This window comes from Nilaparvata lugens, chromosome 7, assembly GCF_014356525.2.
Source record: "Nilaparvata lugens isolate BPH chromosome 7, ASM1435652v1, whole genome shotgun sequence".
NCBI classification, from domain to species: Eukaryota; Metazoa; Arthropoda; class Insecta; order Hemiptera; family Delphacidae; genus Nilaparvata; species Nilaparvata lugens.
Window position 1 is genome coordinate 27,497,116 of NC_052510.1, and position 16,634 is coordinate 27,513,749.

The 16,634-nt window shown below is 35.7% G+C and overlaps 1 protein-coding gene across 4 annotated transcripts in view; it reads left to right on the plus strand.

Annotated features, from left to right (window-relative positions):
* LOC111055943 (small VCP/p97-interacting protein) overlaps positions 1-13,194 on the plus strand; it is a 44,775-nt gene extending 31,581 nt beyond the window's left edge. For 2 of the 4 annotated variants that reach the window (XM_039432423.1, XM_039432420.1), the window contains exons 2-3: positions 8,896-9,066; positions 13,133-13,194. In XM_039432423.1, coding sequence (XP_039288357.1) covers positions 8,896-9,066; positions 13,133-13,168 — 207 coding nt within the window. In that variant the 3' untranslated portion in view covers positions 13,169-13,194. Of the gene's footprint in view, positions 1-8,895; positions 9,067-9,407; positions 9,705-13,132 lie in introns of those variants that run through there. The other 2 variants (XM_039432424.1, XM_039432422.1) reach the window with 2 other exon arrangements.
* Positions 13,195-16,634: the final 3,440 nt, after the last annotated feature.

Below are 16,634 nucleotides of genomic sequence, written 5' to 3' on the forward strand. Positions count from 1 at the left end.
AGATTATTGTTTGTGCTTAGGCCTAATGATTTTTAGAAATTATTGCTGAGGAAATCGAATTTCTTCAATATTTAGCATTTTCTCAATTGATTGACAATCGGGAGTATTGAGTATCGGATTGACATTGAATTATGATCAAGCTAGACTATATAGCAAGATTTGTGAAAATTGATCAGCTATCAACAACTTTCAAAACGTTTGAGGCTTGCAAGATTGTCAGAAATCATAATCTAATTTGTTAGGCAACAAAGAATTCAAAGTTTCTATCTACTGCAGAAGGAAAATTCATAAGAATTTTGGTGATTAATGATGTGTTAGAAAATTTATTAAATTTGTTCCGCTTCGAACTATATTATTTTATTTTATCTGATATTATCAGATTAGCTCATTTACTTTAGATTACCAGTTTACCAGAGATTTATAATGGTGTAACAACCGAAACCGGTATCTCGATTTTTTATTAATTTGTGGTTTGACAATATCTTTTCTTTTCATTTAATATAAATTACAAAATACGTTCGCTTGAATTCTAGGTTATGATAGTTGAAAATGATACTAATTCAGTATTCAATTGATTGACCAAAGCATAAATACTGGAAGGACTTATTTGAAGAAAGAGGGAAATAAAGAGAAAGAGGGTGCGAGAGTCAGGTTCTCTTCATCAGACAAACCCATGAGTTTGTGAGCGGGTAAAAGAGAGTAAGATAGAGAGATAAAGAAATTATAAAAGATAGCAAACGATATAAGATAGCAAATGATAGGGATTCAGAGAGCTTGTACAAGAGAGCAAGAGAGTATTGGAGGGTGCATACAAACTCGGCAGTAATGGTCAAAGGAATTTCAGAATTTCATGGGACCCTCAAAAAGTGCTATACAAACTCGGTAATTTTTGTAAAGATTGAGCAGGGACTACATAATACACCTATTGTATTTCGTGCTTGCTTGTAGAAACCCTTTCCACTCATCACCACGATCCTTCCCATGAAACGCACATGACACCACTCAATCAAGTGATCTAACAAATAATTATTAATCTCGAATCGTCCTTTCCAGTTTTCAAGTAGATTTCAACAACTCTTATACTGACAGATAACAATTTCTATGAGATTTACAAGGTTCTGTTGAAATTCAACACTACAATAGAACATTACTCCATCATTTACAATGTATAATCCTATATTGTTAGTTATAAGATTGTTATTCTTAGTCTATCATTCATTAATTTTATAATATGGAAAACTGATATTATTTCATATGATCTTGTTGAAGAAATATTTATATCTTTTAGGAAATAATTACATGAATGTGGCATATGAAGTAGGAAATTAAATACGAAGACCTCGATCAACAAGTCACAGATAGGGCAAGAAATATTTCAAAATCAATTAGTTTGATGCAAGAAATAAATTGTTTCTACATGGAAGATGGGAGTAGTAATTTTAATTGAACACCAACTAAAATTCATCGCATACTGATTCTCGATCATGACTCTTACTGAATGATTGATGTAAATGTGACGGAGACACTGTTGAAATTAAATGGGATCATTCTATATTCTTCACCATGCATTCATTAAACGTATGAAATATATATTCGATTGGTCATTCTTCATAATATTTAATGTTTGATTACCGTGGCTGGTCACCCGTAGCCATTAAATGCTATAAGATAAATGAATGTTTTAATCTTCTGATAATAATAAGTCCTATTACGAAAATAGCGTACTTTTTTATACATTTACATCCATTGAGAGTCGAATACATCTTAAATCGAAAGTTCGATTGTCGAGTTTGTAGGGCCCTGACAAGGATAGCCGAGTTTTCATACCTGAGAAAAATAGCCGAGTTTATATAACACTCAAGAGGGATCTTTTTCTTAAAACTGCCGAATTTGTATACTAAATTTGTGAATTTCTGACCGCACTGCCGAATTTGTATACACCTGTATAGGGTTAAGAGACCATGTGGAAAGTAAGAGAAAAATAGAATTGAAGATTATCTACCAGTTATACTTTTTGACTTAGATAATATTATAATGGAATCATTAACATTATATGGTACCATTTCATTTCCGTGAAACTCTTATGTCAATTGGGATAGTAATGAGGGTAAAATATAGATATGTGTAGTTTTCATCTCCATTATTATTCAATCTGTAAGATTAACTATTCACTCCATCCATAAGAAATCAAGTTATATTGACTGGAATCATTGATTATAATGGTTGAAAATACTATTGATTTTATAGACATAGATCACTATAGAGTTATATCCGTTCATGGAATTATGTTGTTTAATGTTGTTTACTGATGATATGATCATCTCCACTGCATCAAAATGAAACATAAACACAAACTCAAGGAAGGAAGAAAGAAAGAGAGACATAGTGAGAGAGAGAAACAGCGAGTGAGGAAGCCTGTGAAGGAGTAGTGGGCGGAGAATTAAGTTTAGAGAATTGCAAATGAAAGGGAAGGTATCAGTAGTCAATAGTCAGACGCACCCACTCCCGCGAGAACTACTCACGGTCATTCGCTTATACACTGTTGCCAAATCTCCGGTTGCCATTTGTACGGTAGAACCGTTTTTGTATATTTCTGGAAAAATATACATGGGTGATGACAGCCCTATCTGACGGTAGAACGCTGAACTAAAATTTATACATTTCATACATCTTCCCAACTTATGGCAACCAGAAAATTTTTTTATCATTTTTTATTGACGTCCATTTACTTTGAATACCCTTATAATCGATTTTATCGGGTTCTTTGAACCTTGAAGATTACTGAATAATTTTGTTTAGGCGTTTTTGAAATTCGGGAGATGAGTTATAATGGAAAAACAAGTGGCAACCGTATATGGCTGCAATAAGTAGGGGCTGCCACTTGTAATGGCGAAATTAGCATTATATGATGCCACTTGTTGAGGAAGATGTACATATATATATATATATATATATATAATATATATATATATAATATATATATATATATATATATAATATATATATATATAATATATATATATATAATATATATATATATAATATATATATATATATAATATATATATATATATTATATATATATATATATATATTATATATCCTTCAATCCATCAAGAAAACGTTGAAAATCCCACTGTCCTCAACCTATCCTCAAGAAATCTTTCACCTACAGATCAAACTGTCCTTAACAAGGGTCTCTCTTTTGCCCCAACTCCTAAATTTAATGCCATAAACCTTCTCTCTGATACTGTCCAGTTCACTGGATATCTCAGATGGCAAGTATACTTCAGTGGCAACAACACTTCTGACCCTTCTTGCCCTCTCCCCTCGACTACTTCTGACCAAATCATCAAAAAGTTTGCCCCAAATCCAATCATAAACCCAATTCTCTCACAGTAAGCCACCCTGTTGAAATCTTCTGCAATTTACTTCTGAACAAAGTCAGCTCTAAAAAATTCATTGAATCCCTCATTCCAACCCCCAACCTCACACCCCAAGAGTTCAAATCCATCAAAGACCTTTGCTCTGACCCCAGTATTTTCATCACCAAAGCTGACAAAAGCTCAACTGTAGTCTTACTGAACACCACAGATTACATCAATGAAGCTAACCGGCAACTAACCAACCCTGAACAGTATCAACTCCTGCCTTCTGACCCTACTCCACAAATCCAAAAGAAAGTCTTCAAATTTATGATGCAATATGGTTCATCTAAAGGCCTCTCGGACTCAGACATCAACATCCTTTCGCCAGACTCTCCCAACACACCACACTTCTATCTTCTTCCAAAAATCATAAAGAAGGCAATCCTGGTCATCCCATTGTTTCAAGCATAAATAGCCCAACTGAACGAATCTCTGCCCTTGTTGATTTCCACCTCCAACCCATTGTTGCCTCCCTACCCTCTCATATCAGAGACTCCTTCCACTTCATAGATATCCTAAAAACACAACCCTTCCAACTGACCAACAACTCCTTGTTACCATTGATGTAGCCTCCCTCTACACTTCCATCCCCCATTCTGAAGGCTTAAAATCCCTTGAGCATTCCCTTTCCTCACGACCCACACCCTCCACCCCTGCAACCACCTTCCTAGTAAACCTTGCCAAACTGGTGCTCACAAGCAATGCCTTCAGGTTTGAAGATGAATATTATCTTCAAACCCAGGGTACAGCGATGGGCACCAGGTCTTTTTGCACCATCCTAAACAAACCTATTCATGGGCCTCCTTGAACAGGATTTCCTTTCCAAACAGACCCCATCCCCCCTGAAATGGATCCGTTTCATTGACGACATATTCCTCATATAGCCTCATGGACATGATACCCTCTCCTACTTCCTCAATCAACACAACTCCAATTACTCTGTCTCCTTCACCTCGAATATTTCTAAATCCTCCATCAACTTCCTAGATGTCAATGTAATCCTCTCCAACACCAATACCTTATCCACCAATACTTTCACCAAATCCACCCACACTCAACAGTTCCTACACTTTGAGAGTTGCCATCCCTACCACATCAAAAGATCCCTCCCACGTTCCCTCTCAATTCGAGGCCAAAAAATTTTCAGTGATCCCCACCATCTTGACCAGTACCTTGCTAACGCCCCCGCTGTAAAACTTGTCCTATCACTGATTCTTCCATCTCCTTTACCAGTCCTATCACCAACTACACCCACCAAATCCATCAATCCAGTAGTTGCATCTCCAAAAATTGCATCTACCTCCTTTCCTGCAACTTCTGTCCTGCCTTCTACATAGGTGAAACCACCACTGCCCTAAACCTCCAGATAAACAATCACAGGACTTCCTTTAAAAATACTACTTCCCTACCCATCCCTACCCATGGCTCTGAGCACAACAAGAACTTTGACCAATGCTTCAAAGTCAAAGTCCTTAACACCCTCCCTCCCACAGCCCCCTCCATAGATGTCAAGACGAAAGAATTGGCTTTTTTTGGGTGCAAAGAGCACAGACAAATGGAGGCGCACTGATTGAAGGAGCAATATGGGATTAGTTGGTGGGTCATTATGGGTTACAAGCGGGAGATTTCAAATTTGAGTGGGTTATGGATAAGGAAAGGTGTATATTATGAATTGATAGAAAAGGGGAGATTCAAAATTAGAAATCCGAAATGAAGTAGAATAAAATTAGAAAATGGAATTATAGAGTTGAATTGGAATGAAATTTATTTTTATTGTCATTTTCATTTTTATGGAAAATTTATTATATATTTGATAGCTGTGAAATTTATTTGTATTCTAATTTTTATTTCTATTAAAAATGTATTATATATGTGATAACAGTTCCTACAGTTTGAGAGTTGCCATTCCTACCACATCAAAAGATCCCTCCCACGTTCCAGTACCTCAGTACCAGTACCTCAAAAAACTCCACCAATCCCACCTGAAAGGTTGTTACAGAAACAAATCTCCTCCAAAACAGACACTAATCCAACCACAAAAAATTCCCAAATCCCACAAACTCCAAAGCTCTGTAATACCTACTTCCGGGAAACGAAAACCTCAAACCTGTCCTTAAAGATCTGTACCATGTCGTTCCCTCCAATCCCTCTACCAAACACCTTTTCCAGCAACCACCCAAACTCATTTACAAGCAGCCTCCCAACCTCAAACGAATTTTTAATAAAAACCAATCACTCACCTCTGATGAATTCCCAACTCCACCTGGTACCCTACCCTGCAAACGCCCCTGCTGTAAAACCTGCCCTATCACTGATCGATCCTTCCATTTCATTTACCAGTCCTATCACCAACTACACCCATCAAACACATCAATCCAGTAATTGCATCTACTCCTTTCCTGCAACTTCTGTCCTGCCTTCTACATAGGTGAAACCACCACTGCCCTAAACCTCCAGATCAACAATCACAGGACTTCCTTTAAAAATAATACTTCCCTTCCCATCCCCACCCATGGCTCTGAGCACAACAAGAACTTTGACCAATGCTTCAAAGTCAAAGTCCTTGCCACCCTCCCTTCCTCAGCCCCCTCCATAGATGTAAATACAAAAGAATTGGCTTTTATTTGGGTGCTTGGAGCTGCTTCCAGTCCTGGTCTTAACAGACAGCAATAGTACCATAACTATCAACTCTACACCAACTGTTCAATTGAATTTAAATAAATTTCATCATAGATAAGAAATTTCACAGCTATCAAATATATATGCAAACATAACATTCTGGTGACGTCAGCAAAGGTAGGGCTCCTACACCAATAAATTTGTTGATTTCAGCTGATCTATATCAGCTCGAGTTTTTATTGGTGTAGGAGCCTAGCTGCGCTGACTTCACCATAAACCACCTGTCTTGCACTATGGCTTTGTTTACGGAGGTAGTGATTGAAAGCAAAGAAAGGTCGAGAGAGAAAATACTTTGTTAATTTGTGTTATTAATTGCATGCAATCATAATTCACTACACAGCTGATTAATCTATAGTAGGTCCAGAAAGTAAGTTCCGTTTGGTAATAAAATTAAATTTTGTACAGATACAGAAAAGTTATTTATTGCACAAAATTCTACAATTCTCAAACTATTTTTTTTGCAGAAATTTTGCAGACATTTGTCATATCGTGGCACAAGTTTTTGTATGCCTTCTTGATAGAAATTTGCCGCCTGTGTCTTCAACCAGTTGGGAACAGTTTCTTCCAGCTTGTCGAAATTTCAGTTTTCCGGTAACAATTTCATGCATTTGTGATCGTGAAATTTGGGGAAATTCCATAGCGAGAGCACTAATTATTGTAAACCTTCGGTTTTCATGGATCTTGTCATCAATCGCGTGAACCAGTTCTTCTGTAACCAAAGATGGACGCCCACTTCGTTCTTCATCAAGCACATCACTACGTCCGTCATTGAACTGACGGACCCATCTTCTCTCCATTGAATCACTCATCGCACTTTGTCCATAAACATCGCAAATTTGCCGATAAATTTCACTGGGATTCACTTTCATTGCATTCAGAAAACGAATCACAGACCTGATTTCACAAGCGGCGGGATTTTCAATCAACACTGACATTGTAAACAAGCACAACTAAACGTATGTGGCTGACAGCGATCTTCAAATGGCGCACGTTTCTTCTCCTTGATACAGAGCGTCTACCGCACAAGTGCGGAACTGCGATCGCAGCGCTGTAGCGGATATAAATTGAAACTGAACTTACTTTCTGGACGTGCTATCGTATTATAAAGGAAAGAACTGGCTTGTACACGTACAGGTTAGGAAAATTATGTTTGATGCATCATCACGTCCAAACTACTGCACTGATTAATTTTGCATATAAATTCTTAATTAACCAAGGATGGTTCTAGGCCTATTTCAAACTTCAAGATTACACTTAATCAAGTTTTCAGTTTGTCATCTTTTAAAATAGACCCTTGCGGAGCACGGGTTACCTGCTTAGTTATGAATAATTCTGATTTTCACGGTAATATTGGCGTATGAAGGAAACTCCTTTTCCTTTTATATTATCCTTTAAATTCAAAATTTCAAAAAAACCTCATATACATTTACTCTGAATTTATGTACTTATAATTTACTGTGATGGTCAGAGGAGGCTGTGGTTTATAACTATGCGAGGTCTATTGTTGACGGAACCACTAGTTACGGTACAGAAATATTGGACTATGGAGGGAATTCCTTCTCCTTTTATATTATCCTTGAAATGCAAAATTGCAAAAAACCTATATACGTCGACACGCAATTCAAAAAGGAACATTCCTGTCAAACTTCATGAAAATTCATTGCCGCGTTTTGCCGTAAATGCGGTACATACATAAAGAGAAATGCAAATCCATCGACTCATTTTTGTGCTATTGAAATGACGTCATCTTTAAATAATAAAAGAGCTTGCCATCCATATACAAACCAATGATTTAGATAAAAAAGCAGCCATTGAGCAGTGCGTTGCCACTGGAAGCGCATCAGCACAATGGTCGTTATAGTTGAACTAGAAAATCTTCTGACTTGGAGGATATGCGGAGCAGAGAAAAATAGAGATACAGCTGCCGCAATGTTGCCGTGCCAAAGCAGAAGGCGTTCTGTAGTCTTGAGTGAATGTTCAACACTCCATGATACGCTTACCTAGTAACCTCTCTGAAAGCACTGAATCAACTGATCTTGTTTTGATAACTTGGCAACCGCGCTTGTCTCTAAGACTCTATTCATCACTGTAATTATTGGTTGAACTGGTTCTCCATCTCCCTCCATATCTCTGCTCTGCATATCCCTCCAAATCGAAAGTTCTTCTAATTCAACTAGAATTTTGTATGGTGTCTTCTCATCTCCCTTAACATCGTTGTTGGGGTGAGTTTCTTTCCTCAAAATACTCCTGCAGGCTTTCGTAAGGTCTTCCCACGCACGAGATAACTGATAATTCTTTAGTTTGTTCTTGAATATGGTGGTGTGATTCAAGAATTACAAAATAATTTAGATTATTTGACTTAGTCGATCAGTCGACAAAAAACATCTATATGATCATCTCATACTATTCATGAGAAGATTTATTACCAACATCATGGTTCTGCTTTCCTGTTCTGCTTCAAGCGAAGATAATAATTATAGCATGAGTTTGTGAAATGTAGTATCAATAGCAAAAAAAGAAGAAAACCAAGATTACATCTGAATATGAATCCTGAATCCTATTTCAATAATACGTTGAGGAATCAGGCCAAATTAGATCTTTCATAATTAAAGATAGAAATATATTATGAATAAAGTAATATTTAATATTCTAGTCCTAGGGACATAATAATGTTCCACAGATTGCAAATGAATATTTTCATCAAATTTGACAATAACCCTAAAGATGTGATATGATGTTGAATATTGTTGTACAGTTGGTAGTAATTTAGATAATGTTAATTTTCAAGGAAACGCGGAGAAGGCAGTTGGCAGAAGCTGCTGATAAACGCCAACAAGAACAGGAGAACAGAGGAATAAAAGATCCAGAAAAAGTTAAGCGAATGAAACAAAGATCTGAAGAAATGGAGAGACGGCAAGAAGAGGCAGCTCGCCATGGTGGCAGTGGGTCAGAACTCAAGGTAAAAATAAATCATTTTTATATTAAAATGTTAATTGAACGATTGTTAGCGGGTTCTTACTTTTTACTCAAGGCCAAAATATTTGTCTGTCTGTTTATATGTTCTAGGTACAATAAGTTTTGAATGATTTGATCAATCACCTTATTGCAGATCAAGCTCATTAGACAACAAAATAAATTCACTCCGTCCTTTTTCAGGATATAAAAAATAACATAGGTCTTTCTGTTTATCCGTATGTTCTAAGTAGCCTACAATAAGTTTTGAATGATTTGATCATTCACCTTATTGAAGATCTAGTTCATTAGACAATGAAATTAATTCACTCCTTTGTCCTTTTTCAGGATATAAAAAATAACATTGAAAGTCCATAAGAAAAAATTTTGATTTATCATTCAGACAGCTGCAAGCAATTTCTACAATTTTTCCATTCCTTTATAGCAGCTGATGATATTTGCGAGCTATCTCTCAGACTGTGCTTTATGCACCCACACATGATTTCAGCTGATTAATATGCAACATAATTTACAACTTTTAAATCGTTTATAATGTTTTTAGCTTTTAACAACTTTGAGTTTTTAATAACGTCTGTCTATTTTCTGTCTGTAACATATGTGTAATATTAATAATACTACTTGTGATAGCGGTTGCTTGATGTTAGTATTATAAGTTCAAGGTTTTTAATTTTGATTCTGAATTATTTACCCATACGGAGTAAACTATAAAGTTCTACACATAGGCCTACAATTTTGAAAATTATTTGAAACAGCTTAATATTTCTATTCCAAAGATAATTTGATGGTAGGTTTCATTGGGTGTCCTATTCGGATGAAAAACTACTTTTCTGTAGTTGTGCTTGTGTACAGTTCACCCCATTTGAGCCTCCAAGACACACACATACAGATCAATAACACCAAAATCCACTTTCAAGGTCTTAGGGGGCTTCAAAACTGTTTTTAAGCAATACTTTTGTAATTTTGGTGGAAAGGTGAAAGAGCAAAGAAAGTGTAAAATAGTTATTTGTATATGTAGAGTGAAAAATACCACTTTTTCTCCCTGAGGGGAAAGATTGATGCCTCTGTTGTAAGTTACATAAATGAAACAGTTCACATTTAAATATCATAAAATTTACAAGTTCATTATACTTACAGTCTAGTTGAAATATGTCATTGTACCAAACCAAGATTGCAATGATTTTTCATCAACCCATATAAGATACATTGCATTGCAAAAACTCTTCCGTTGAGTAGAACTCTTTTGCTTTCAGCCAGTTACCTAAGACTCTACTGAATTTTTTCGATGGTAACTTTTTCACACTACTTGGTAATTTGTTGTAGAGAAGAATTTGCTGATACCTATGACTTTTAATGGATTTGTGCAGTCTAACCCTAGGTCTCACAACGTGGTCCTTTTGTCTTGTATTGTAAGTGTGAGTTTCAGAGATTTCATGATATAAATTATTATTTTTCTTAACAAAAACTAGATTATAAAAAATTTACAGCCATGGCAAAGTCATTATTTTGTTTTCCGGGAAAATATTCCTACAAGTTTCATTATAACTCAAATCAAATATTTTTCTCATTGCCCTTTTCTGCCAAATGAAGGCCTTCTTAGCTGAAGGTGAGTTCCCCACAGTTTAACACCGTAAATGAGATGTGCATGGAACAGACCATGATAGATCATTTCAATGACATTCAAACCTTCAATTTTCTCAAGACAAAAGTAATACGAGCAAGCTTTTTACATACACTTTCAACATGATGATTCCAATTGAGTTTACTATCCATGAATATTTCCAGTAGTTAACCAGGCTGAAATAAATCATCGTCCACATTCAGATTACATTGATTATAAAGTGAAAAAATCAATTGCTCTGTTTTATTTTCATTAATAGTCAGCATATTAGCATCAAACCACAATTTTGATTCCTGAAAGTCCCTATCAAGTTTATTTTCAACGCTTTTCAAGTCAACATCAGCGTGAACCAAGGTTGTGTCATCTGCATACAATACAGAGAATACAGAATTATTGAAGCTAAAATCATTGATAAATACTAAAAATAGAAAAGGTCCCTGCGGGACTCCTACTGTCACTTCCAGAAATGTCGAATTAATATTTTCACAGCTAACCATTTGTTTTCGGCCATTCAAATATGTTTGAATAAGCCTGAGCTGAGTACGATAAAATCCGAGCATTGTGTCAAAATTTATAAGTGTTTGAAATTTTGATCCTTGAGGTGTCCTTGAGCGCGCTTCTCCACTAGGAAATACTGAAATGAAGTGCATCCAACGGGTGATTCTCATAGAACATAATCTCATGAACTTATGTCATTGTGCGAAATATCAATGTGAGGACAATATAGTTGGTGATGATGGTTGGAGCTGAAAATTAGGTGTTTTTCACAATACAAGAAGCATTGTTGTCACGTATGGGTACGCGCCACCTTAGTCCTCCGACACACCCAGAACCTGACAGGAGTGAACAGCGACTATCTCATCCATCGACACCGTACACCAGCTACAGGGAAAGACTGTTTTGAAAGAGTCTCGAATTGGCGTGTGCGTTAGGCGCCAAAACCGGACACTTTTACATTCGTACAGAAACGACAAAGTCAGACACATCGAATCTCTGACACTTCCAAAACAAGACCGTTAGGTTACACTTCTTGGACGGACTGTACTATGCAGAGCTGTCTTCTTTTATTCAAACAATGGTCATTGTTTGATGAACCCCCATGTGTAGGCTATTCTTGAAAATACCATTGACAATTTATTTCTGAAACCTATCACTCATTTCTATCTCTCTTAGTAGTTGTCATGCATAATATCAGGCGATGACTTATCTTGTAACTGTATAATTCGTTGTATATCATTCCTATTTTGTGCAGTTGTCTCTCTTTTCTGCAGTTATTTGGAGCATAAATAATAGAGCTGTTAGTGAATTTCTTGACACAAAACAAAAATAACTTCACTTCATAGTTAAATTATCAAGATTAGTGAGTACACTAAAACCTCTCGATAACTCTATAATTCGTAGTTTTGCCATCAAAGGCACTGTAATTAGTATTCTCATAAAGATAAATACACTAATATGCCATTGTAACACTGATAACTCCAGTTATGAGTTCATTGAAAGCTCTATTGATTCACATATAATAATATAACTAGAGACACCCTGGGTTAAAGAAGTCGCTCATGAACAGGTATTGATCTCTGAAATCTTCTAGAAGTATGTCAAATTAATATTTATAACAATATTTTCTAATATCCATTCATAGAGGCTATATTATTAATTAATTATGGGTAATGATGGGATCAGTATCCAAGATACAATTTTTTCGTATTTTGTTCTATCAGCCACGATATTGCAGAGCCTGATATATAATATATATTGATACTGCAGAGCTTGATATATATTCGTCACCCACCAAAATTTGTATTCAACGCCTGGTCCTGTAGGCTACAAATTATAGAGGTTCTACTGTGTTGAATGTAGTCTACTGGAGGGTGAATATACTCGAACATTGAGTATTTTGAAGATAATAGTTTTTTTTAGTATTGTTTTTCATTTTGAATTTCCTTTCATTTGAAAACCAGCAATAGACCTTTGAGACAATTGGTCTATCTTTTCATATTCCCTAAAAAACTACCTGATTGTTATAAGCTAATTTTATTATGTGCTTCCTCAACATAGAAATACCCCTTTCTTGGAATATGGGGATGTAGAGGCATATTTATACAAGATAGAATTCCTGGAAGATTGGATATGTGAGCATGTTGTCAATGGAAATGAGTAGAATACTGTACAAAAACTTTGAAAAGTATAATAAAGTTGAATGAAATCAGCTTCAATTATTGTATGGTAATTGTATGGGAAGATTACGATACTTGTGAACTCTACTTAGAAATCCTATTATATTTAGCGAGCAATTTCTGTATATATTTTTATATTTATCTGGTTATTTTTATATCTGGTTATTTATGTCCAACGGATCTCGAAAACGGCTCTAACGATTTTCACGAAATTTGGAATATAGTAGGTTTATGATATAAAAATTTGATTGCACTAGGTCTCATCCCTGGTAAAACTCGCTGAAGGACATTGAAAGGATCATTCATCCTTGGAAAAAAGCTGAGATTTCCGTCGTCTGTGGATAATAAAGTGAGTGAGCGAGTGCATCTGTGGAAAATCAAATATCTCATCCCCGAAATTCGTAAACTGACGTATAGCCAGCTGTAAAATATAAACACGACCTCAAAATAAAAATTCAGGGAAGAAACAATTTTGGGCTGTGCCTGTTAGTCCTTCCACAATCATTTTGTTCTGTTTATCAATAAATAAAATAATAACGAGCGAAGCTCGGTGCCCTGATATTGGATTGTGAAACAAGATAATTGTACTGGAATGTATTGAGTAGTTCTGTGAACAGTAGACCTCACGCAGTTTTCTCATCCACAAGTATCTGATGTCACCTGTTTGAAAAGTCAACAAACTCAGTTCACGTTTGAATTTGTATTCCATATAATTCATCCAGTTCTGTGATAATCTTCCTATCTGATGAGAATTATTTTTTTACAATAAAAAATATCATAATCTCTTCAGCATTATTAAGTTCATTTGATTATTTTTAATCAAATATTAAATTAGTTTTTTTCAAAAGTGAGAATATTGATAATGATGGGCACGCATAATAATACCAATATCGGGGCACCGAGCTTCGCTCATTATTTATTTATAAACTATTGTCAAAAAGTACACAATTCTTAAAAATGATTGGGGAAGGACTAACAGGCACAGCCCAAAACTGTTTCATCCCCAAATTTTTATTTATACATTAATTTTTTTGTATGTATACTATGAATAGTCCAGAAAGTAGGCTATGTTACATACACTTCCATTCAGGTTCAATTTTCAGTCCAAAAATTTAAAAACAAAAAAGGTCTAATAAATTTAGATTATTTACAAGCAAATTGAATAACAAAATAACACTCACTAATCACCTAAAATTGTCAAATAATGAATAACTTTGAAAATTATGATATACTCTAGTTTAGAATGATTATCATGTCATGTCAACAAATCAGATTATTTTGATCAAGTCGATTAAAATTTCTAGATAATATTTCTCGCCGATTGATTACACAGCAGGAAATAATTCTGTCTCTCCCACACACGCATCTTCTGTTTCAACAGACGACAAAATTATCATCTGTTTTTCCAAGGATGAATTATTGTTATCCTTTTCATGTTGAGCAAGCAGATAAGCACTGCTGCTTTGCAAGCAGTTACAACACAAATGCACAGTACTGTCTGCAACGCAACGACTGGCATGATAATGGTACATATTTCGAAATCAATTTTACAATGCAAAATGAATTGAATATATTGAAAAATGAAGGATGCCAAAACAAATGTATTTTGCAAGATAAATGAGACGATGCGGTCCGGTTACTACGTACCAGAATGCTACGTAAATACTGGTTCTTTAAATTCAAATATTTCAAACTTCAAGTTTCAAATGCTCTGAAGTGGACTGTATAAAATGAATCAAATCTTTGAGTTGAATAATATATGCATTCAGGAAAACTACATGCATACCGTAGAACATAGAAAATCAGAAAATGTAGGGCTCCTACACCAATAAATTTGTTGATTTCAGCTGATCTATATCAGCTCGAGTTTATTGGTGTAGGAGCCTAGCTGCGCTGACTTCACCATAAACCACCTGTGCACTATGGCTTTGTTTACGGAGGTAGTGATTGAAAGCAAAGAAAGGTCGAGAGAGAAAATACTTTGTTATTTGTGTTATTAATTGCATGCAATCATAATTCACTACACAGCTGATTAATCTATAGTAGGTCCAGAAAGTAAGTTCCGTTTGGTAATAAAATTAAAATTTGTACAGATACAGAAAAGTTATTTATTGCACAAAATTCTACAATTCTCAAACTTTTTTTTGCAGAAATTTTGCAGACATTTGTCATATCGTGGCGACAAGTTTTTGTATGCCTTCTTGATAGAAATTTGCCGCCTGTGTCTTCAACCAGTTGGGAACAGTTTCTTCCAGCTTGTCGAAATTTCAGTTTTCCGGTAACAATTTCATGCATTTGTGATCGTGAAATTTGGGGAAATTCCATAGCGAGAGCACTAATTATTGTAAACCTTCGGTTTTCATGGATCTTGTCAATCGCGTCGAGTGACCAGTTCTTCTGTAACCAAAGATGGACGCCCACTTCGTCTTCATCAAGCACATCACTACGTCCGTCATTGAACTGACGGACCCATCTTCTCTCCATTGAATCACTCATCGCACTTGTCCATAAACATCGCAAATTTGCCGATAAATTTCACTGGGATTCACTTTCATTGCATTCAGAAAAACGAATCACAGACTGATTTCACAAGCGGCGGGATTTTCAATCAACACTGACATTGTAAACAAGCACAACTAAACGTATGTGGCTGACAGCGATCTCCAAATGGCGCACTTTTTCTCCTTGATACAGAGCGTCTACCGCACAAGTGCGGAACTGCGATCGCAGCGCTGTAGCGGATATAAATTGAAACTGAATTACTTTCTGGACGTGCTATCGTATTATAAAGGAAAGAATGGCTTGTACACGTACAGGTTAGGAAAATTATGTTTGATGCATCATCACGTCCAAACTACTGCACTGATTAATTTTGCATATAAATTCTAATTAACCAAGGATGGTTCTAGGCCTATTTCAAACTTCAAGATTACACTTAATCAAGTTTTCAGTTTGTCATCTTTTAAAATAGACCCTTGCGGAGCACGGGTTACCTGCTTAGTTATGAATAATTCTGATTTTCACGGTAATATTGGCGTATGAAGGAAACTCCTTTTCCTTTATATTATCCTTTAAATTCAAAATTTCAAAAAAACCTCATATACATTTACTCTGAATTTATGTACTTATAATTTACTGTGATGGTCAGAGGAGGCTGTGGTTTATAACTATGCGAGGTCTATGTTGACGGAACCACTAGTTACGGTACAGAAATATTGGATATGGAGGGAATTCCTTCTCCTTTTATATTCTTGAAATGCAAAATTGCAAAAAACCTATATACGTCGACACGCAATTCAAAAAGGAACATTCCTGTCAAACTTCATGAAAATTCATTGCCGCGTTTTGCCGTAAATGCGGACATACATAAAGAGAAATGCAAATCCATCGACTCATTTTTGTGCTATTGAAATGACGTCATCTTTAAATAAAAGAGCTTGCCATCCATATACAAACCAATGATTTAGATAAAAAAGCAGCCATTGAGCAGTGCGTTGCCACTGGAAGCGCATCAGCACAATGGTCGTTATAGTTGAACTAGAAAATCTTCTGACTTGGAGGATATGCGGAGCAGAGAAAAATAGAGATACAGCTGCCGCAATGTTGCCGTGCCAAAGCAGAAGGCGTTCTGTAGTCTTGAGTGAATGTTCAACACTCCATGATACGCTTACCTAGTAACCTCTCTGAAAGCACTGAATCAACTGATCTTGTTTTGATAACTTGGCAACCGCGCTTGTCTCTAAGACTTATTCATCACTG